At 43.6% G+C, this 24428-nt stretch overlaps 1 protein-coding gene across 11 annotated transcripts in view; it reads left to right on the plus strand.

The window, feature by feature from the left end:
* Positions 1–24428, plus strand: part of lrp2a (low density lipoprotein receptor-related protein 2a) — a 57356-nt gene continuing 32928 nt past the window's right edge. For 2 of the 11 annotated variants that reach the window (XM_058081820.2, XM_078795450.1), the window contains exons 1-26: positions 9–515; positions 7534–7641; positions 7803–7920; positions 9266–9382; positions 9779–9889; positions 11056–11169; positions 11256–11372; positions 13043–13186; positions 13266–13385; positions 13452–13580; positions 14000–14169; positions 15729–15952; positions 16617–16823; positions 18296–18498; positions 18577–18717; positions 18800–19003; positions 19513–19705; positions 20571–20696; positions 20800–20930; positions 21835–21972; positions 22042–22323; positions 22393–22632; positions 22935–23054; positions 23349–23465; positions 23611–23991; positions 24174–24188. In XM_058081820.2, the coding sequence (XP_057937803.2) occupies positions 198–515; positions 7534–7641; positions 7803–7920; positions 9266–9382; positions 9779–9889; positions 11056–11169; positions 11256–11372; positions 13043–13186; positions 13266–13385; positions 13452–13580; positions 14000–14169; positions 15729–15952; positions 16617–16823; positions 18296–18498; positions 18577–18717; positions 18800–19003; positions 19513–19705; positions 20571–20696; positions 20800–20930; positions 21835–21972; positions 22042–22323; positions 22393–22632; positions 22935–23054; positions 23349–23465; positions 23611–23991; positions 24174–24188 (4288 nt within the window). In that variant the 5' untranslated portion in view covers positions 9–197. Of the gene's footprint in view, positions 516–7533; positions 7642–7797; positions 7921–9265; positions 9383–9778; positions 9890–11055; positions 11170–11255; positions 11373–13042; positions 13187–13265; positions 13386–13451; positions 13581–13999; positions 14170–15728; positions 15953–16616; positions 16824–18295; positions 18499–18576; positions 18718–18799; positions 19004–19512; positions 19765–20570; positions 20697–20799; positions 20931–21834; positions 21973–22041; positions 22324–22392; positions 22633–22934; positions 23055–23348; positions 23466–23610; positions 23992–24173; positions 24189–24428 lie in introns of those variants that run through there. The other 9 variants (XM_058081813.2, XM_058081814.2, XM_078795448.1 and 6 more) reach the window with 7 other exon arrangements.

The raw sequence follows: 24428 nt of genomic DNA on the forward strand, positions 1-24428 counted from the left end.
AGTGTTGAACGTTGTATATACACACACAGAAAGGACCAGCACGTAGTGACGAAAATAGTGTTTATGTTTCATTCATCTTCTAACTTGTTCTAGACGTCATTTGATAGTGATTTTTTTTAACCAAAACCTATAATCTTAAAGTTATATTTATAAGAAAATATAAAGGTGATTGTGTTGTATTGCGTGCGTCAGCAGTGATGCAATGTTTGCGGGCAAGGGGCCGAATGGGAGGTGCTTATGATTATGCAGATTCCAGGGCCCGCCTTGAGGGATTTATCCACAGGGCAGATCTCGGGTGTAGGCGGGAGGGTGAACTTGCACACGCCCCTTTTGATCAAGCAGCGGGCCAAGAAACCAAGTTAGAGGAAATCCAACAGCATCCAAGACCCCCCCAAGTCCCTTCAGCTCCTCCATCTGCACACTGGAGCTGGACGGACCAGCCAGAATGTGGAGCCCAGTACCGCTTCAACTCTTCCTCCTCGTCTTCTGCTGGCTTACCTGGTGCCAATCACAAGGTTAGTGTCTTCATGACCATTGCTCTGCATATACAATAGCTGGTGACGTTTCAATTGGTTGATAGTGAAGATGCATTAAGGTGCATCTGTTCTTGTCAGCTGCATTTGGCCAACAACCAAAACAAGTTATGTATGATGCAAGTACGTAAAAAAGTATAAAAATACTATCTTTTTGCCACTTAGTGTTGAGCACAAAGCCCCCGCTCAGAATGGAAGTTCTCCTGGAGGAACTTTTGCCTGAGCTTTACCGTTGCTAGGTAACAGAGAGGAGCATGTGACTTACAATCTGTAAGCACTGAGAGGTACTGCTTCAAAAAGCTCATTTCCCTCTGCAGACGTCACCCTGCAAACCACAAAACTGGACTCTGCCTCCCAGAACCTTTCTGATGAGAGAGAGAAAGAGACACAACAAATGGTCAAATGTTACTTTTTTTTTTTTTTTCGTTCGTCTCTAATGTTTGCAGCCCAGCTAGATCCTACTTCTCAAATTGTAATCTGCTTTCTTTTTGCTCAACCCTGAGGATGTAAGCTTCTTAGTGTGAATGTGGCTACTAATTACACTGCAGCTGCTGCAGAATGCAACCATTTCCACCTAAGTAAAGCTTGGAGAGCCACTGTGTGGCTTCCAGGTCCCAAAACACACAACAAATCACTTATATGAGATCTTTAGCACATATTTTGCCTTGACTAAATAAAGTAAAGCAACAATATATTGATTCTTCTAGCTAACACATTAAACAAGCAGGTGCTTTCTAATATTTAGTGTTTACGGAGAGTCGAATTTGTAGCTACAATTCTCCATATGACCACTATAGCTACAATTACATATTGCTAAATGAATAACCTCCCTGGCCGTGTCAATAAAAAAATGAGCATTGTTATTTTTGTGATGTTTGATATGGATCCAACACAACTACAACATAAAAAAAAAAACCTCTGGAATTGAAAGATGAACCAAAGCTTACAAAAGGCAACAAGGTGTACTTAAAACATTCAAAAATAAAATAAATGAAACATAAAATAAATTCTTGACTCAATAAAAAAGATTCAATATAATGTCGATAACATTTCAGTAAATGTATTGAAGAGGTAGTAAGATATTTTGTGACGTAAGTATTCGATGGCCAACACCCATATTGAGCCGGGAAAGGATGCATTTTGGCGCGATCATCAACATTAGTCTGTAAAACTTCAATGGTTTCAGTTTGACAGCTTGACACAAACCTTGCCAATACACGCCAACGTGTTTGATATCTCCCTTATCAAACCTATCGTTCTTACTTAAAACATTAAAAATAAAACAAATGAAACATAAAACAAATTCTTGAATCAATAAAAAATAATCAATATCATGTAGATAACATTTCAGTGAATGTATTGAAGAGGTAGTAAGATATTTTGTTACGTGCTTATTGTAGTTTGTGCTTTTTAAAGTATGGGAACTAGGGATGCTCCGACTGATCCGCCACCCAATAGTCTCAGACTATTACCCCCCCGCTTGTGATGTGTCACGTTCGATGGCCAACACCTATATTGAGTCAGGATGCAAGGATGCACTTTGGCGCGATAATCAACATTAGTCTGTAAAACTTCAATGGCTTCAGTTTGACAGCTTGACATAAACCTTGCCAATACACGCCAACGTGTTTAATGAAATAAAACCATTACCATTACCAAATTAAATTCAGGTTTGCATTAATTAGTACAAAAAACAATGTGGCCACAAGTTTTTACCGGGGGCCCTTGGAATTAATGGCTAATGTCTAATGGCACCCCCGGCGAATGAAACCCTGATGGGAGCATCCCTGATGGGAACCATGGATGCGTGGTACATGACAATGCTCTGGCAGTAGTATGTGTATTTATGGTAGTAGTATGTGTATTTCAGTCAGTTTTGGAAGGAAGAGTGATCACACGTTTGTTAAGCGATTAGCAATGTCATTTGTTTTGCTGTGACAGCAGGGGGTACTTTCTCCAGTCTGGCATTGCCCCCCCCCCATTCCCCTACAAAAACAAGGCCCGATAACCTCCAGTAACATATTATCCAGGCCCCGTAAAGCTGCAACATGCTGCTATTGCTAATGCAGTGTCTTACAAAGAGCCAGTCCTTTAACTCTCCACTTGCTTTTTTGGGCTGTTTGGACAACTTTTGTCAGTAAACAGCAATTTCATCGACATTGATTATTGGCTGTTTAATAACCAGTCAAGTACACCGTAAGCGCTTGATGATGTTTCAACATGTTTTGAACAGCTTGTCGTTTGGTCCATCGGGAGACTTGACTGGCCTCCTTGGATTGATTAAAAACACTTTTTGTTGTGCTCAAACTTAGACAGCACGTGCATGTTAAACCTTACCCCTTCCGGCGCACCGGCCTAAATCCTTGCACAACAAGAACGTTGGCACACATGCTGGCCATCTTTTCTCCTACACACCGCAGGGTTTGCTCATTCCGGTGTCGGGCAAATGACTTACAAAAGTTATTCGTTAGGAGTTGCTAGTAGTTACTAGTTACTTTTCCACACAATTAATTGAATTAGCAACTGAATTAATTTGAGACATAGACATAGACTTTCTTTATTGTCATTGCACAATAACACAGCAGTGAAATTGCCATCGAAATGTCGTTGCCTGGCTCCCGTGTAATAATAAATAATAAATAATAAATAATAAATAATAAATAATAAATAATAAATAATAAATAATAAATAATAAATAATAAATAATAAATAATAAATAATAAATAATAAATAATAAATAATAAATAATAAATAATAAATAATAAATAATAAATAATATTATTAGTAGTATATTAGTAATAGTATTGCATTGGGGTGTTGTTAGGGCGTGTAATAATCTATATACAGTAATCCCTCGTTTATGGCAGACCCAACCATTTCTGCTAAACGAGTGTCCTGCGGGCCACATTTGGCACGCGGGCCACGTGTTTGAGACCCCTGTTGGTGCGTTGGTTTTTGAAGGTGGGAAGGTCGGGGCAAGCGCGGAGTTAACGGGGCAAAGAGAAGGCTCCGTCTCCCCAGGTTGGGAGCTCGGTCTTACAGAGGAGTTCCAGGAGGTTGGAGTCTGAGGAGCGAAGGGGACGCGGGGGATTGCGTGGATGGAGGAGGTCTGTGATGTATGGAGGGGTCAAACTGTGGAGAGCTTTGTAGGTATGCTGAATTCAATTACCCGTTCCTAGAAAATGTTACCCCCAAAGTGTGGGTGTCGAACTGCCTCGTGACGACTTTATTTCTGATCATCGTCATCACAAATGTTTTTTTTCATTGGCACGTCCCAAAAGAAAAGAAAAGATGATGTTGAGGATTTTCCAACCAAACGAAGGCTTTAAGTCCACGTTCCATTCAGTGCCCCCACGCCGGTGCCAAAAGCCCCCTCGGGCTTTTCACTGTTTTGTTTGTAGCACTAAGCGCCAAAGTCACTTGTTTGGCAATTGAATTCTGCTGCACGCATTTCCATATGAAACGGGCCACTGCACTTTGCTCAACCAGCAGGGACAGCTCCGGCGCTTCTTGCGGCCAGCAGCTGTTTACTCGATGTCCCCCCCCCCCCCCCCCCCGGTCTGTGTGGAGGTCGGTGCCAAAGCAAGCTGCCATTGAGGAAAGCTGCCATCTTTCAAGGCACCGCACGTGAAAGGGGTCAAGGTGTGGATGGTCCCGTATTTAAATCCACCCTATACCCTCTTCTTCTCCATCCAAAGTGGCTTTTCAGGGTTCCACTTCCACATTGAGTTTCCATCCCTACTGGCGCTTCTTTTGTGCTATTGTGATTCCACAGTGGGGTTTAAGACATACTGTATGTGGGGCTTCATTTGAATGAAAATTCCTTTACTCTTCTTCTCTCTTTGGACAATAGCGAGGCATCCTAGTCCAGGGCAGTGTCCTCTCCTGCTGTGGGTTTAGGTTGCAATAAGAAAAGACAAGGACAAACAAAAGAGAAAGGAAAACACTAACTTACACACAAATGCTCCCACTGGGATTGCTGATGTGGTGGCGATGCCTCTTCTTCAGTGGATGATGGTCTTCTACAGTACTCCATATTGGTATTCCCTATTCGGGGTACCCTCAGGTGACTGATGACACTTTGAAAGATGCTTCTGCAGATGGGTTCCCTGTGGTAGAGCTAGTCTCCAGGATGTTGGGATGCCTACTGCTGTTTACTGTACCTTGGTATCAGTTAGGATGTTCTTCAGAATCTCAATCTGAAGGTTGGACTCCATCGGGGCTGCCCCCCTTTGTCGGCCATTCTGTTCATTACTTTGATGGACAGAACTTCCAGACGCAGCCTGGCTATGGGGTCGGACCTCGCTTGCTTCAGCGAGCCGTGATCTTCAACTCTCACTGGATTGTTTCGCAGCCGGCTGGGATGGGAAGGCACCTTCAAAAGGCTTTATAGGCGGAATAGGTGTGTCCCATTATGTGCATTGCTCACTGCCTCTTTTTTTTTTAGCAGTTTTTATATCTTTAGAACTTACAAAGAAGAGAAGGACGTGTGTTCATGTCTCACATAAGGATTATGAATGAAAAGTGCATACCTCCTTTAAAATGTTAAGAGAACCAAGAGGTCTCCCCAGAACGGAGGTCCAATTCCATTCCAGACCAAACACCAGCAGCGTGATGCATTGATTGGCTGTCAGAGCTTCTCTGAATTGCACATTCTTCTTTGGAATGTGATGGAGTGTTCTGCCGCTCAGCTATGCTGCCTGAACCAACCCAATCCCCCCCCCCCCCTCACTCGCTCCCTCAGAAGATATCAGTGATGGTAGCGTGGTGGTACCTTATCTCCACAGATGACCCTCATTGGGAACATCACGAGAAGAGGATTGTGTAACGTCTTGGCACGCATGTCTCCAGTGGTCCATCAGCAATGCTAACAGCGCATTTCATCACACTCGTTACGACATCTTTTTGGCTTCGCCCTCAATGCTTTGTACTTTTCTATTTATTCCTCGCTACGTTTCAATACCCCGTCTTGATTTGTGTACATGGCACAAGTTTAGACACGCTTCCCTTTGCCACTGAATGAGATGTTTGTTCCGGAACAAGGCCCCAATCAAACAGCCCCCCACCCCACCGCTGCTGTACGATACGAGTCCCACCCAATTTCACACCTCTCCATCTCTAATGCTTCTATGAAAAATAAACATCAACAACACGTTGAAGAGGTTTCACTCAGCACCGAGACATTGGTCTCAGCACTGAGACACTTCATAGAATAACGGAGAGCAGAGTGAGACCTCGTTAGTCATACAATCTTATATACCAGGGGTCTCAAACTCACGGCCCGTGTTGTAGTTCCATGTGCAACTACAACGATAATTACATCACATTTTATATAAAAGGATATCAATTTGGGAACTATGGGCCATTATTTAAAACAATACAGTCAGCAAGCATATTTTTGTATGACTATTTTTCTTTATTATTAGCATATTAGCTCTTAAACTCGCCCACAAACGTTCAGCAAATACAAAATGTGAGCAAATGAGACCTCTCACTCTGACATGTTTTTGTTTATTTGTGTCAGCTCAAAATAAGATTTGTTTATTTATGATACTGGTTTTAAATGTTAAATGTTTGTTAGTAAAAAGCCGATTTAGGAACATTCAGAAAGGATTATTACTAAAGAATTGCCTCAATGCACCTTTCTTTCATAAAATGTACAAATGAAAATACCTAAAACACAGGGCAAGAGTCATAAAACATTTAATCGAAATTGGAAACCTAATGTTATTTCGTTTCTCTTTTAAAAAACATTGAAATACATAGAAATGAATCATTATATTACAGTACATATTATTGTATTGCAATACCTTTGGATGTTTAATGCTATTTGCGATTTGTCCTACTTTTTCGACGGTCATGGAACGCACCGATGCACCGTTCTCCGACGCACAGAGGGCTGTATGGATGTATTTGGATGTATTTTCCCCTTTTTTCTTTCACCTCATACTTGCTCCCGAATGTTGATACTATGCGGGAATGCATAAAGGTAAGATTTGATGACTTTGAGTGCTAATGTGCATCATTGTGGTAGTTCGATGTTAAATGGCTAACGCTTGCTAGCAAAACACTGGACTTCAGCCACGGTCATCACATTGACAGCCCGTCAATAGCAGCTGGAACTCCAGTTTAGCTGGCAGTTCAATGCCAAAATCATCAGCAATGTAAAAATGTGAAAACCACTAGTTAGTTTGGCCACTCTTATGCCAAAGTAGCGCTTTATATGACAATAAAAACAATACCTGCACTGCTCCAGTCTCTGGCAGGCCGTGTAATCCGTGATAAGTCAAACACAGCCACAGTAGATACAAATAACTTTGGTTTTGCTACAAGAGCCATCTGCCAGGGCTTTGAAGCTACCTTTACCAAACTAAATACTCTTTTCTTTCTCCATTTCCCATCAATATTTGTTCCAACTTGTGGCTACAGAGTTACATGCTTCAATCAAACTACGGTGGGGGCCGAGGGTCAAACAGGAGGAGAGCACGTTCATCGTGCATCAAAAAGATTTGCGCCTTTAAAGGAAACTTCCGTTAATGCGTTATTAACGTGTTTACTTTGGCAGCCCGAATAAACACCAAAGTATACATCCAAGTTTGCAAAGCCTGTTATGTTGAATGAAAACAAAAAAGGGGACGTATTGGAATTTGTGGAATCTGTTTGACACATACCTGCATCCACGACTCAAAGGTGGCCACAAAGATGCTACAAAGTCCAGAGCATAAAGTATAAATGCTACTAAATTTTCTCTCAAAATATTACGTTATTGTTGTAAAATGACAAAGAAACTTTTTTCCTCCTAATATTTTGACTTTATTGTTGAACTGCTGATTTTCCAAATGGACCCCAGGTTGCACTTTGACATAATTTAAATGAAATAAAACATTTTCAAAACTTGCAAGGGGCCTCGTTACTCTATTCCATATTCCCTGGTACTGCCAGCTGTACTTCCTTCATCCTTTGAGTACTTGATGCTAAAATGTACTGTGTGTGTGTGTAGGGTGTGAACTGGGGCAGTTCCGCTGCGGGACGGGGCGATGCATCCCGTGGGACTGGCACTGTGACGGGACGTCGGACTGTTCGGATGACTCTGATGAACACGACTGCCGTGAGTTGCTCTTCCCAGCCTGGCAACGCTGTGTTGGAGAGTAGTGTTTACTTTGGATACTTTAACGTTGGTAGTTCTGCATTAGGCCTGAAAATGGCAATAATAATAATAATAAGTGGCTGGTGATACTGAATCTTATTTTTTGGTTCCATTCAGCTCAGGTAACATGCGATGACAGTCATTTCCAGTGTCTGAGTGACGGCGAGTGTATTCCAGATGTTTGGGTGTGCGACGATGAGGAAGACTGCGAAGATGGCTCTGACGAGAGGCAAAACTGTCGTAAGTGCATTGTGCAGTATGAATCATAGTTATTGCAGTTATTATTAATTCATGTCTTACTGCGCCTCTCTAGCCACAGGAATATGTTTGTATTTTACAAATCAACTTCAAATGTTTGCTTTAGAATATTAAAAAAAAACATGCTGAGCAAAAAACACCATAATGTAAAATAACAAAAATATGTTTTCATAGGAGCCTTTTAACAATATAGTTTAAGTAGAAAATTAAAGAAAAAAAAGTGAAATAACAAAAATATGTTTTCACAGGAGCCTTCTAAAAATATCATTTAACTAGAAAATGGAAAAAAACAAAAAACATCAAAATGTAAAATTTACATTTACATTTTTTTTTACAAGAATAAAATCAAATTATTATGAGAAAAAAGTTGTAATCTGACAGGAAAAATTATGAAGAAAAAAGAATGTCATTCCAGTAGGATAACGCTGAAAATACATAATTTTTTGTCATAATAGAAGGAACAAACAAAACGTTATTTTTTGACAGGTTGGGAAAAAGTTATAATATTATGGCAATAAATACAAAACTTTCTAGATCTTCCAGAATCTGTACCTATTCCAGCTGTATTTCCTTGGATTTCTGCTTCCGCCAAATTGGTCTGTTTTAATTTATTCCTCCCACGGCCCGCCTCCGAGCACTGCCACTGCGCTGTGATTGGTCACACTCCCAAACTACTTCCTGACTACTGTGATCCCACTTTCTAATATGGTGGGTGTGTTCAGTGTTTAGGAGCTACTAGCAGCTCAAGATCTACTGGCTGGAGACCCCTGACTTACCGTGGATGAACTCAAAGCTTGTGCTCACTTTTGGCTCACTGTGACATCATAAAGAGGCAGTGTTAGAAAAAAAAAATGAAACCGAGCATTCAAGCCATCCCTTTTCTGAGCAGCCGGTGCGACGCCATGAAGATCTCTGGCAAAACTTCACTTTTCCAACACTGCGGGGTTGCCGTTTTAGGTGGCAGATTTTTTGTGTGCTCGATGGGTTTTGGTACAACTAGCAACTTTTTTTAAGTGAGTTATGACAGGCAGGAGAAAAAAGGAGCATTTGATTTGCTCATCTGCACAGTACGGCGGTCTGGCCTCATTGAAACGTTTCTAACTGGTCAGTCGTCAGTTAAGGTGGGAGCTGGATTGTTGTGATACCATTCCCAGGATAGCAACGGCCTGCAGGGAGTCCAGTTTAATAAGCCCTTTCCTCGTTATCATAAGCGTGATGATTTGATGCAGCTCTTGCAATGGATGTTATTTCATTGTGGAGGTGTAACACACAAATGATTATGTTCTTTCCATGTGCTTATAAAATGTACCTAATGATCTGTCCCCAGCCGGGAGGACTTGCACAAGTGGACAGTTCAGCTGTTCCAGCGGGGCGTGCGTCCCAGCGGAGTACAGGTGCGACCATCTTTCCGACTGCACAGACGGCTCAGACGAGAGAAACTGCGGTAAGTCTTCTTCGCCGAGGTGCTTTCCCCCGTACAGTATTTGCAGTCAGACTCGTGTGGCATTTTAATCAACCTGTTCAGATTAAGAGGCTCGCTGACGGACACAAAACGAGCCACAATATGCTCCTTGTCGTCAGAGGTTGATTGCAGATTCCTGGCTGGATTAGTTAAGATGAAGTTCAGTGTCTTATCTAGCCAATGTCCAAAAAAACGGCATGTTGTACCCACAATGCTACTTTGCACTTTAGGAATTTCACAATTGCAAGAATGCTGCAGCCGTCTGTCGCTCAGCGTTAAAAGTGTCCCGGCTTATCCCTCCCATGCGCCGAGCTTTTCACCGGCTGTCCGGCTGGCATGTGTGCATTATGTTGCTCAGATGATGATCTCATCTTTCAGATTACCCCGAGTGCACAGAGCTTAGATGTGCTAATGGCGCCTGCTACGAGCGGACCCAGCGATGTGACCACATACTTGACTGCCGTGACGGCTCCGATGAGGCAAATTGCAGTAAGTCCGTTTTAGACCTTCAAACAGTCAAAGGTTTTCTGTTGTTTTTTTTTTACATTTACAAATGTTTCTACTTTTTTCTTCATTTTTAAAAATTTTATTTACAATAATATGACTTTAATCCAGGCGGCACGGTGGTCGAGTGGTTAGCATGCAGACCTCACAGCTACGAGACCAGGGTTCAATTCCACCCTCTGCCATCTCTGTTCTCCCACATTCCAAAAACATGCTAGGTTAATTGGCCACTCCAAATTGTCCATAGGTATGAATGTGAGTGTGAATGGTTGTTTGTCTATATGTGCCCTGTGATTGGCTGACGACCAGTCCAGAGTGTACCCCGCCTCTCGCCCCAAGACAGCTGGGATAGGCTCCAGCACCCCCCGCAACCCTCGTGAGGAAAAGCGGTAGAAAATGAATGAATGAATGTGAGTGTGAATGGTTGTTTGTCTATATGTGCCCTGTGATTGGCTGGCCACCAGTCCAGGGTGTACCCCGCCTCTCGCCCCAAGACAGCTGGAATAGGCTCCAGCACCCCCGCAACCCCTGTGAGGAAAAGCGGTAGAAAATGAATGAATGAATGTGAGTGTGAATGGTTGTTTGTCTATATGTGCCCTGTGATTGGCTGACGACCAGTCCAGGGTGTACCCCGCCTCTCGCCCCAAGACAGCTGGGATAGGCTCCAGCACCCCCCGCAACCCTCGTGAGGAAAAGCGGTAGAAAATGAATGAATGAATGTGAGTGTGAATGGTTGTTTGTCTATATGTGCCCTGTGATTGGCTGACGACCAGTCCAGGGTGTACCCCGCCTCTTGCCCCAAGACAGCTGGGATAGGCTCCAGCACCCCCGCAACCCTCGTGAGGAAAAGCGGTAGAAAATGAATGAATGAATGTGAGTGTGAATGGTTGTTTGTCTATATGTGCCCTGTGATTGGCTGATGACCAGTCCAGAGTGTACCCCGCCTCTCGCCCCAAGACAGCTGGAATAGGCTCCAGCACCCCCGCAACCCTTGTGAGGAAAAAGCGGTAGAATAGTCCACACAGAGATGCCCCAGGAGGGAATCGAGCTCGGGTCTCCTAGCTGTGAGGTCTGCGCGCTAACCACTTGACCTCCGTGCCGCCACCCCAACATTACATTTAAATAAATTTCTCTTCCTGTGTTTTCTTTAGCACAGCACTGCAATACGGGCCTGTTTCCCTGCCGTAATGGCATGTGCGTGCCTCAGCGATACATCTGCGACCATGACGACGACTGTGGCGATGGAAGCGATGAGCTCAACTGCAGTATGACAGCACTTCTATTTCCTACTGTCATACATCAGTCTTTATTGTTTTTTTTCCTTCTTAAACGTGTCCTCTTCATTTTGCAGCTTATCCTTCGTGCAGGGGCAATTACTTCACTTGCCCCAATGGCCGCTGCATCCACCAGGTATGGCTTTGTGACGGCGAGGATGACTGTGAGGACAACGCCGATGAAAAAGGCTGTGGTATGGAAATACACTACACCACGTGTGTCCAAAGTGCAAAGTGTGGTAATAGAATAAGAATAAAGTAAAAAAAAATACTGTATGAAGAAAAATAAGTTGTAATCTGATGAGATCATAATATGATTATGACGTAACCCTAACCAAAATAAAAGCAAGGCATGCTGCCTGGCTAGGGGCTGCGTTGCAGCATCCCCAGGAAGTGGAGTGGAGGGCGGTGGTCTCCTCGCCATGTTTGATGGCTGCGTCCCAATAACGGTGTTGGTTTAAGCTTCCTGTGAGAAGCAGACACCTTCAGCACTAAAAAGAGTTTATTTCCTTCTCCGTATGCTGGGTGCTTCCTCGCAAGCTGCTTCTTCTTTTGCTGCTCCAAGTGCATCAAATTGTTCAAATAGCTCTTTGTGGGACAAGATTGGGAAAAAAATCCCCCACCCCCTCCCAGCAAAGGGCTTTAGAATTCACCCACATGGCTGTGAAGAGTGGTGCTTTTCGAGGATGGGTTGTGGAAGCCCCCCATGACCCTCCTCACGGTCCCATCCACTCCCCTGCATTCATTCCAAGCAGGGGTGTCCAAACGTTTAGGGAAACATGAAGGGATGCCACGAGCTAAGGACACTCAAACTTATACATATATATGTATATTATATAAGTTTGATATATAGTTCTTCTTACATAGTTCATATAGATTATATATTTCAACTTTCCTCCAAAATTATTTAGTACATTTTCTTGTTGTAATATTTTGCCTCCATTCCCATAATAACCTATACATAATAACCTTTTCCCCAACCTAATTTGCCCCAAAATTACAACTTTTTTTTTTGTTTCTCTATTGCAACCTTTTACAAAAAAAAAATATTTTTTTCTTTAATACTTTAACTCTATGCGACTAAAATTACATCTTTTTTTCTCTGAATATTTTCATCTTATTCTGGTGAAATAAAATTTTCTATTTTCTGAATGAATTTTTTTCAGCTTATTATGACATTATTTCCATAATGGTATTGCACAAATTACAACCGTATTTTGTTTTGTTTGTTTTTCACAATATTACATTTGCTAATAGAACATTTGCTTTAATATTTCAACCATGAAATGACATTATGTTTATATAATATTATCAGATTATTCTCATACAATTGCAATTTTTGCTCTTCATATTTGGACTTTATCCTCATAAAGTTACATCCGTTTTTTTTTTTTCATTTCTACTGTTGTTTTTTTTAGATTTTCCAACTCTTTCAACTTGAGTCATGTCAATGTTCTTCTCGTAATTATTAATTCCTGTAATATTTTGATTTTTTTCTTTGTTACATAACCCACCCCAAACAAAATTTCCCAAAATTTATTTGCTGCTTTGTTTCTCTTCGTATGATTTTTTAAAATTATGCCTTTTCCTTTAACGTTTAAACTTTTAAATGACATGTTTTTTCATATTACGCTATTCTTACGCTATTTATTTCTTAGTATTTTGACTTTATTCTTGTGAAATTTATGCAGATTTGTCAATTTTGCTGTTGTTTTTGTTTTTTTCTTATTTAATGTAATCATTTTAGAATGTGCCACTAGGCTGCACTTTGGGGGCCCCTGATTTAATGTGACATTCGTAAAAATGAGTGATTCATTATGTGCTGTATTCATATAACAGTGATGATTTATGTTGATATGAATAGATAATGCCCGGCAGGAGTGTCATCCCGGAGAATGGCCATGTCCTTCCTCGGGCGTGTGCATTCCCCTGGATCACCTGTGTGATGGGACGCCCCACTGTCCTGACGGGGAGGACGAAACCAACGCCACTGCTGGACACAACTGCAGTTAGTAGCGTTGTTTTCTATGTTGTGTCTGTTTATTGCTCCATCGGAAATTGCACGGGCTAGCATTCATTGTCGTCAGGTATCTGGAGATGCTCCTCTTTGAGCTGTGAGCATCGCTGCCTTCCCTCTCCTGACGGAGGAACCTGTTCCTGTCCTCCTGGATACATTGTCAGCAGCAACGACAGCCGCTCGTGCGAGGGTACGTCACTCCTCCTCACTTCGCCAAAGCTCGGAATCACGTGTGTGTGATGTTTTCCTTCTTAAGATTTTGACGACTGCTCAGTGTGGGGAGTGTGCGACCAGCTGTGCGAGGACCGCATGGGTTCTCATCATTGCGGCTGCAGAGACGGTTACGTCCTGGAACAGCACAGATACTGTCGAGCCGACGCGTCCAGTAAGTGTGATGTTTCCTATTGATTCGACATACAGTGAGTGAATGTGAATGAAGCATGCTAACAATGCCAATTAGCGTAACCCCCCCGTGGCTGCTTTGCTGTCCTTCCTGGTTGATTCTTGCTTGTGGTTTGTTTTTTTTAGCCAAAGTCTCTTGGCTTTGTGCAGCTGAGAGGCTGACCTGACCTCTCTGCTTCAGTGAGCAGAGCATTGAAAGTACTTTACCTTGCTGGGACAGCCGTCGTCCTAAAACCTTTTCCACCGAGGGCCACACACTGACAAATGAAAGGATGCAACTGTGCCATGTTGATATTTTCTAAAGCATCTGTCATTTTTCTAGTCGTTTATTGATTAAAGGTGGTTCATGTCCAATGAATAGCTTGCCAGTTTGCCAGTGATTTTATTGTGCCGTCTCTGCAGCCGGGGTGCCGTCCTTGGTGTTTTCTAATGGCAGAGACCTGCTGGTGGGCGACATCCACGGCAATGATCTGCGCACTTTGGTGCACTCACAGAAAAGAGGAGTCGCAGTAGGAGTTGACTTTCACTTTGACCTCCAAATGATCTTCTGGACTGACACCGTACAGAATAAGGTACTCCGGTGGTGACCGTCCTGTCATGTCACAATAATGTCACAATAATGTCCTTGGCTTGCCTGGGGGCCGAACAGTAGTGATGTTACGAGTGGGCACTTCCGCGAAGCGTGTACCGAGGCTTGATTCATTGTGGGTCGGGGTCGGAATTGATGACGTCCGAAGCCTCGCTGCCCGGCTGTACCACGTGACGGCTTCGGGAAAAGGTTTAGAATTTACCTGTCTGTCACGCAGCGATATAAACCCCTCAGGCTTAAACATTAAAATGTGGGGTTTTGTGGTGAGAGTCAGTCAGCTGAGCGTGTGGATAGTGTTTGTCGATGGTTTGGTTACTATACGGTTATGTTAGTTTTGGAGTTCAGAGAGAGAAGATATGGAGCCAGCTACACTTTGTAGATTAATCATTTGGTTATACAATTTTTTGTAGTACATAATCATTTCCAAGAGCCAAAACAGATCAGCATTCAATGCATCACACATGAAGATACATCCGCCTGTAATTGTATCCAAGGCCAGCTTCAAGAAATGAATCCATTCTCGAACCAGTTCGAAGCCTCATCGGGCTTCATCTCGCCATCACTACCGAACAGCACCGAATGAAATGGAGCTGCAGAGACAGGGGTCCGGGCTTTGCTAAGATAAGTCAAAAAGACGTTACAGCGTAGACGCGGCAAATAAAAATCCCAGGAATGTTCTCATGTGGACAGGGCCTAAGCCAGTGTCCCCAGACGTAAGAAGACAAAGTAGTTGCAATACAATCAAGGATTTCACACTTTCATGACTTAGCAATTTTGACGCCACTTTTGTTTGCATCTTCTGTTGTAAATGCAGATTGCATTGTTTCTTAGTGACGTTACTCCTTCTACGTGTTATTTACCTGTTATTTCATTATTTGAGTCATGCACCCGTGGCTGAGAAGCAATCAATGATGGAATAGTTATGTTGGATAGGAGTTATCACCGAAAGCATCTGCAACGTTGATACGATAATTCAATGATGGCCGCTGGCAACCGGGGCGTGGGATCATAATGAAGGGGAAGCACTGTAAGACGTGAAAGCAAATCCACGTGAATTATCCTTAGACCTATCTGATAGGCAGCTATGACGGCCACATACCAGTGTGCAATTTATGTAAGGCGAGCTTGCAGAAAGTAATCACGCTGTATTTGTTTTCTACGGCACCGTCCCTCTAAACACATTCTTTGCCCCGCTGAAATTGTTCTTCTGTACCTTCCCGGGGCACTTCTCTTACAGGGGATCTTTGTCAATGAAAGGCCTCCGTAGCCGCACGATGAAAGCAGACAGGGAGCAATAAGGGAATGTGACTGTAAGCAGAGAGGTTATACCACCACATATACGGTTTCTCTTGAAGCGGCTCAGCAGAAAGTCCCAAAAAGCAAAGCTCTTCTAATTAGCTGCAAGTTGCCTCCATATTACTTCCTGAGGCGGTCACTAGCTTGATTCATTCCCCCTTTTTAATAATATTGTCTCATTATTTCTACAAGCAGTGACCACCTAGGAGCTAATTTCCCGCCAACAATGCCATCTTTTGTGTACAGGTGTTTTCTGTGGACATGGACGGGTCCAACATGCAGGTGGTTTTAAATGTATCAGTTGACTACCCTGAGAACCTGGCGGTGGACTGGGTGAACAATAAACTGTATGTGGTGGAGGCCAGTGTCAACAGGATCGACATGGTGGACTTGGATGGAAATAACCGGGTCACGCTCATCACCGAGAACCTGGGAAACCCGAGAGGACTCGCGGTGGACCCCACTGTCGGGTAAGTACATCTCCCCGTTCTTTTTTTGTGCTCCATTGGCACAGGATAATGGGTGTGTGTGTGTGGGTGTGTGGGTGTGTAGGATTAGCAGATTGCCCGCAGTGGATTAGCGGGAAGCAATGTAAGTGATGACCCTAATTGTAATCCAATTCAGGGGCGAGGGGGGGAGCCAGGTGGCTCCAGCTAAATTGTTTCTTTCCAATGACTAGGAGGTGAGATGGGCAACCACCACCGACATGTCTTCATGGTCCCAACTGGTGTGTCACAGACAGCAAGTAAAACAAGGCATTAAAATATGTAAACATACAGTATGTACGTAATATACAACTCCTGTCTGTGATATTGATATCTTTTTGATATTGAATTTTAATGTATGCATTATGCGTGTTTTTTCTCCGGGTACCCCGGTTTCCTCCCACATTCCAAAAACATGCTAGGTTAATTAGCAACTCCAAATTGTCCATAGGTATGAATGTGAGTGTGAATGGTTGTTTGTCTATATGTGCCCTGTGATTGGCTGGCAACCAGTCCAGGGTGTACTCTGCCTCTCGCCACAAGACAGCTGGGATAGCACCCCCACTAGCCTCGTGCCATCACGCTCATTTAGCATGGGCGTTAACATTAGCCTAGTCACTTTGCACTAACTGAAATGTCCCCTCCACAGCTACATGTTCTTCTCAGATTGGGAGGCCCTTAATGGTCAGCCGGGTCTTGAACGAGCCTACATGGACGGAAGCAACCGTTACGGCATCATCAGGAGCAAACTGGGCTGGCCAGCTGGCATCACGCTGGACATGGAGGCCGAGCGTGTTTACTGGGTGGATAGTCGCTATGATTACATTGAAACCGCCACCTACGATGGTCTTCACAGGTAAATGACATTTTTAAATGATTTTATTTATTTGGGCAAATTTCTCATGATTTTGAAATAAGCGCATGGCATAAATATACATTTTATTTATGATCCATTTTATGGGTTTTTCTATTCCTATCTGTCCTTGCAGTTTTTAACCAATCTTCAAATAAGTTTTGTTAAGCTATATCTGAGCAAGAACACTATTCATTTTGACAGTGACATCTGTGTCAATGAGATACCTTATCATGTCAAGACATTTAAAGAATGCCTCCTCTGTATGAGTAGAAAATTATTATAAATTATTATAAAACTATAACCAAAGAACATGCAAAAACTGTCAAGAAAATTCTTCTAAAAACATAGGAACCGGAGGCCAAAATGCTTGTTTGGGAATTTACCAGACATCGACTCCGCAAGAGGACAAACTGTGCATATCTTTTTAGAAACACTAATAGAAAAAGCCACAAATATATGCAGCGCCACGCACCCACGCCTCTACTCTTCCCACCGGCACAAGTGGCGAAGAGGGAGGAGAGAAGGCGTGAGAGGGTTTAACACAGCCAAGTGTCATCTTAACCAATCAAATGAACACTTCTCAATGCCTTTAAATGCCTAGGGCCCACTGGACTGTGCATCAGAGGCCACAATTTGCGTCACCATGTAGTCCACCTCTGTTCCCGACAGTCACATTAAACACAGCAGCAGGCTAATCCGGGCATCGTGCTTGTAATCCACCTGGAGAAACTTTCATGGTATATTCTCGGGAACTCCTCTCATCCGCCGTGCATGGACTCCATCTTTTCAGATCAATCAAACAATAAAGATCGGGACCAGCTCTATACAAGGGGAAGGGGGGACAACACCCACTTAATGAATGGCTTGCTCCCCCAAATACAAATTTTAGAAGTTAAAACTGACACATGACAGCTCCACTCATCTTACCTCTCCGTGGCGTTATCTGCATGTGTCTTCGCCCTTCGCGCCTCACTGTTAGTATGCAAACGAGCAAAGGCGCCACAAAACAAAGAAAGGTTGGTTGTGTGAGGGGGCGGCACGGCGGTCAAGTGGTTAGCGCGCAGACCTCACAGCTAGGAGACCAGGGTTCAATTCCACCCTCGGCCATCTCTGTGTGGAGTTTGCATGTTCTCCCCGTGCATGCATGGGTTTTCTCCGGGTAGTCCGGTTTCCTCCCACATTCCAAAAACATGCTAAGTTAATTGGTGACTCCAAATTGTCCATAGGTATGAATGTGAGTGTGAATGGTTGTTTGTCTATATGTGCCCTGTGATTGGCTGGCCACCAGTCCAGGGTGTTCCCCGCCTCTCGCCCAAAGACAGCTGGGATAGGCTGTGAGGAAGACTCCAGGAGAAAATGTAAAAATGATATTTCTATTATTGTTGCTGTTCTACAGAGCAAGTACCCTGCTGGTTTTAGTTCCCCTGTAATGCCCAATGCCCAAAATATTCTGTCACTTTGTCCACTAATAGGAAGACTGTTGTTCATGGAGGTGCCGTGGTCCCTCACCCATTTGGCATCAGCCTCTTTGAGCACAGCGTGTATTTCACCGACTGGACAAAGATGGCGGTGATGAAGGCAAACAAGTTCACAGACGCCAGTCCCGAGGTGGTCTACACAACGTCACAGACGCCACACGGGGTGGCGGTGATCCATCATCTCAAACAGCCACACAGTAAGCCTGATGATCCACGTGATTCGTGCAAAGAATGGCGTCTTAATGACACTTGATGGTGCTTGGTTTCGTCTTCAGTGGCAAACCCCTGCGAGTTACATCGAGGTGGGTGTGATCACATCTGCGTGTTGAGTCACAGGAGTGACAACGGGGGGTTGGGCTACCGCTGCAAGTGTCGCATAGGCTACGACCTACACACAGATGGCAAAAGATGTTTGGGTATGAGAACGTGTTTCCCGTCTAATGATCAAATATGATCACACGGCATTTTTTTCAATGTGGTGTTTCTTTTGGTTTCCAGCTGTTAGGCAGTTTCTGCTCTTCTCTAGCCAACTGGCTGTGAGAGGGATCCCCTTCAACTTCTCCTCTCAGGAGGACATCATCCTGCCCATCACTGGATCACCTTCCTACTTTGTTGGGGTGGATTTCAGCGCTGAGAATGATGCAATCTTCTTCTCGGACACAGGCAAAGACATCATCTACAAACAGAAAGTGGATGGGACCGGTGAGTATTGATAAGTTTGATATGGACGCTGTATGGTATCATGTACCCAGAAAAAATTATTACATTTGATTAATGTTCACGTTAAAGGTTAAATAACTGTTAAAAGTTATCCTCTCTATCCGTGTGGAAGTGGTAAGTTTTTGGCTTTGTTACGTTTAAAGGAAATAACTTGAAGGCTACCGTTTAGGTCGCTAGATCTCTAGTTTGCGAGTTAGCATGTGTCTCAAGACCCTGCAGTTGCGCAATATGTTGTAAATAAAAAAAGTATAAATGTGACTATGGTCGTGTTTTGTCATGTCTACAGGGCTCTAATAATGCTTTGTTCATTTTAATCTGAAAAAAATAATTTGTCTACCCACCAACTATATGTGGTTTCTTAAGATTTTATTTTTTATTTTGTTTTGGAGCAGCTCTAGCTCTGCCCCTCCGGTCCACTTGTCGATACTGCATGCTGATGTTCACTTTCATCTCTGTGCTTAAGAGAAGTCTCACTGCTTTCCTGTGCGCAGGCAGGGAGGTACTGGCAGCCAACAGAGTGGACGGCGTAGAGGATCTCGCTTACGACTGGATTTCTAAAAACCTCTACTGGACTGACTCACGATACAGGAGCATATCCGTCATGAAGGTCGCCGATAAGTCCAGGAGGGCCATCATACAGAACCTCAACAACCCAAGGGCCATCGTGGTGCATCCTCTGGTCGGGTACATCATCATAAGAAAACACATCAAATCATACCTGGGGAATACTCTCATTCATCCAGGTCATTATATTCTCAGGGCATTGAATTGATGGCAACTGAAATGTCCAGACTGTCTTAGAAGATCCTGCACCATCCCCTCAGACTCAAGCTATCCTGTCTGCTTGGATGAGAGGTGATAATGTCTTCTAAGACAATCTGCACACTCCAGTTGCGATGGATTCTGATTGTCAGGTGTACACAACCATGAGTGTACCATGTGTGTACCATGTGTGTACCATGAGTGTACAGTGGTGTGAAAAAGTGTTGGCCTCATCCTGATTTATTTTTATTTTTTCCAATATTTACTTTTTGTTTCAGATCATCAAATAAATGCAAATATTAGCCAATGACAACACAACTGAACACATAATGCAAAAATGCAAGTCCATGTAAAACAGTAACCGCTAACACAGGAAAAACCTACAGTGTAGGTAAATAAGAGGTAAAAAAATATGATATATATATATATATATATTTACCTACACTGTAGGTAAGTATAGGTAAATGTAGGTAACCGCTGTTTTCTGAATTTTCATTTTCATAGTATTTCTACTTTTTTCAGAAATAATGTTATATATATATATATATATATATATATATATAACAAGCTGAGATGCAGTTTTTCCATGAAATATATATAACTTCTTAGCATATCTACATGTGTTGCTTTACAAAATATCAACGTGGCAAAGGTGCATCCTTTCATCTTTCACGATGGGGCCACGGCTGGATAAACATTTGGACAGCCCTGGTCTGTAGTGTTCATTTAACTCTTACTGCTAACCTGCTAATTACAGCCTGTCTTGTTTGTTTTTATGCTTTCCCAGCTATATTTTTTGGACAGACTGGTACCGGCCAGCAAAGATTATGAGGGCTTGGAGCGATGGCTCACACGCCCTGTCAATCGTGAGCACCACTCTTGGTTGGCCTAATGGCCTCGCGATTGACTGGAGGTGAGTCACATGACTATTATTAATATTATCACAGCAACATTATTTGTTTTCTATGAAGTTTATTGGATTATTGGAGCTTGCATTTTATTTCATCTCCATCAAGCTCCATGCGTTTGTATTGGGTGGATGCCTTCTTTGACAAGATCGAACACAGCAATTTTGATGGACACAACAGGCTTTCTTTGGACCGCATTGCTCAGATGTCGCATCCGTTTGGACTCACCATTTTTGAAGGTAATAATAGCTCATTAATAATAATTTGTCATTATTACTTCTTCAACTTTTCAGCATATCTACATGTATTGTTTTACAAAATATGTTCACTATGTGGCCCTCACATCCGATTAATCCATTCCAAACAGCTAAAAATATTGGCAAAAATACATTTTCTAGAGAATATATTATCATTTGTCTTTTTATTATTCTTGCCCCCATAATATGGCATAGCCCAAATCCATTCACAAACTATCGTCGCCCATCTGTCTAGTGTCTATGGTTTGGATTTGGGCTCATTTGGTCAACCTCAAACAACTGGTTCTGACCAAAATACTTAGTTTCCTGTGTCTTTTCCTCTAGTTTTTTTTGAAGCTGTAAGTTTTTTATTTCCCTGATGCCCCTGCAAATGTTGCTGAGTTTTTGAGAATGTTTAGTACCCCAAATGGGCAAGGAAAGACAGAGAACAATGAACAGATACACAGATTTGTTGAGTGCAATACAAAATCCCAGGCAAAATTTTGGCAAAAATGTTTGACCATGATCCTTAAGGCGTACGAAAACCGAGGTTGGACTGTTGGGATGGAGTACTGAGACAAGACCGCAGTTTCCATTCTTTTATTCAACCGCAGTTACTGTATATAGGACTCAGAACTATAGCAGTGATGCAAAATGATGGAACTGTTTACATTTTTGGTTCTACAGGGTGAACAGCACTTATATCAAACGATGCAAAATAGTCAAAATAAGTGTATCCCAATTACAGCATTGTAAGCTTGGGCTACTAACTATAAAAGCAATCTTCACTGGCTAAATGTACCAAAAAGGTCAGTCAGGATAATCCATAATGGCGCCTATAGAGAACATACTAACTCCTTATTTCTAAAATCACTAATACTAAAACTTGCTGATATCACTCCCCAAGGCTATGCCTATTTCACTGACTGGCGTCTGGGTGGAATTGTCCGTGTACGCAAAAGCGACGGTGGCGAGATGGCGGTCATCCGACGAGGAATCAGCCACATTATGCACGTTAAATCCTTCAACTCCAACTCTCAAATCGGTGAGTAACTTTAACGGCTTCATTCTATCACTTCCATCCCTTACCTGTCTTGATTTCAACCCGTTTCAGGTTCCAACCTGTGCAGCCGCCCCACGAATCCAAACGGAGACTGTAGCCACTTTTGCTTCCCGGTGCCTGACTCCCAGAGGGTGTGTGGGTGTCCGTACGGCATGAAGCTGGCCCCCAACCGGCAGACGTGTGTGGAGGACCCCGCCAGCGAGCCGCCGACCCTGCAGTGTGGCGCCAACTCCTTCTCCTGCTCCAACGGCAAATGCGTCCCCAGCAGCTACCGATGCGATGGTGTTGACGACTGCCACGATGACAGTGATGAGGCCAACTGCGGCATCAACAGTAATACTTTGCCTTCGCCGTCAAAAGCCTTTTCATCTTTTCCCGCCTAAATATTTTATTTTTTCCCAGACAACACTTGTTCCCCGTCTGCATTCACGTGTGCCAATCAGCGTTGTGTGCCGGCTGCATGGCGTTGTGACGGACACAACGACTGCCTGGACGACAGTGACGAGTCTGCCTGCCCGACACGCGGACCCGGAACCTGCTCAGCCAATCAGTTCACCTGCGCCAACCACCGCTGTGTCCCACTGACCTGGCGCTGCGACACTGATAACGACTGCGGGGACAGCTCAGATGAAGCCGACTGCCGTGAGTTCGAGTTCCACCACTAAAACCTCAATAGCCAAAAACGTACCACTTCCACACGGATAGGGAGGATAACTATTAACAGTTATTTAACCTTTAACATGAACATTAATCAAACGTAATAATTTTTTCTGGGTACATGATACCATACAGCATCCATATCAAACATTAAACTTTCATATCAAGGCGGGGGCCTCAAACTAATGTCCTGCGGGCCACATTTGGCCCGCGGGCCGCGTGTTTGAGACCCCTGGTCTAGAGAGTTGATCTCTTCCCAGGACATGACGGTCAACATGTGTCCCCAGATGTGAGCAGTACCTGCCTTCCAGACCAGTTCCAGTGTCCGGACCACCGCTGTATCGCCCCCAGCTACATCTGTGATGGCGACAGGGACTGCGTGGACGGGGCAGATGAGCAAGGCTGCAGTAAGTAACATCTCTGTCACGTAGAGTGGAAATATATATTTTTTGTGTGTATTTGGTTGCATGCATTATATTGTAAGTGAAATGCATGGCACCACAAATCAGGTTTGAGCCCCAAATATATCTCATACACGTATTAAACATATTTCAAGTATAAAATGTACAGCTATACACAACTAATGAATGATAATGGAAGATGATGGATGGTCGTCAGGCTAGATCGGGCAAACACTTTTTACACCGCTGTATAGAAGACAAAAAACCCACACATCTCATGTACTCTGCTGTATTACACAGTCTACAACTGCACGGGGAGCGAGTTCAAATGCATCCGCGGCCACCAGTGCATCAACTCCTTCTACCGTTGCGATGGCGTCTTTGACTGCACTGACCGCTCAGATGAGCAAGGCTGTCGTAAGTATTTCATTCTTACACCTGGAATGCAGAAACGCAGCAGCTGCATTAAGATTAAGGCTCTTTTCCAGAGACGTAACGATGCGTTTAATTGTTGCTTTTGTAAATGATTTATGTTTTGCTGATGTTCTTGCGTGTTTCCCAGCAACAAGGCCTCCAGGCATGTGCCATCACGAGAGCGAGTTCCAGTGCCAGTCGGACGGCAGCTGTGTCCCGTCCACGTGGGAGTGCGACGGACATGCCGACTGCGAGGACGGCAGCGACGAGCACCAAGCCTGCACGCCGCGCACATGCCCGTCCTCGCTCTTCCGCTGCGACAACGGCAACTGTGTGCTGCGCAGCTGGCTGTGCGATGGCGACAACGACTGCAGAGACATGAGCGACGAGCGGGACTGTCCCACGCCGCCTTTCCGATGCCCGGGCTGGCAGTGGCAGTGTCCCGGATATAGTCTTTGCATCAACCTGACCTCCGTGTGCGATAACGCTCCCCACTGCCCTAACGGTGCAGACGAGTCTCCTCTCTGCAGTAAGTCCCCACAGAAGGGCTTCCTTAACTTCCACACAGTAGTAGCATCACCATCCCACAGCAGAATGGTGCTCTTTGTCTGTCTCTGCACTGTGTTCAGATCATGCATGTGTCTGATTTGACTTTCCATAACCTGACAATGATTTGTGATTTTCCTTTTTTGCTTCTCTCACAACTTTCAGATGAGCCTTTGCCAGGTAGGAACAAAAACTCAATCACTTGGTAGAAATGCTGCTAACTTTCAGTGAACTGATTTGATTCATGAATATTTTAATTAGGGGCGCACGATAAATTAATTATGGCCATTATGATATCATACTCGTAAATTCTGATGTCATTAAAAATAGCTCAGATGACCGATAATTTAAAAAAAAACGCTATCATAAGGCGAGATTACCAGTACTATGTGGGTCACCAAATCAATTTGCTCCTTTCTC

This window comes from Doryrhamphus excisus, linkage group LG12 (assembly GCF_037039965.1).
Source record: "Doryrhamphus excisus strain RoL-2023G ecotype Guam linkage group LG12, RoL_Dexc_Guam_v1.1, whole genome shotgun sequence".
Lineage (NCBI taxonomy): Eukaryota > Metazoa > Chordata > Actinopteri > Syngnathiformes > Syngnathidae > Doryrhamphus > Doryrhamphus excisus.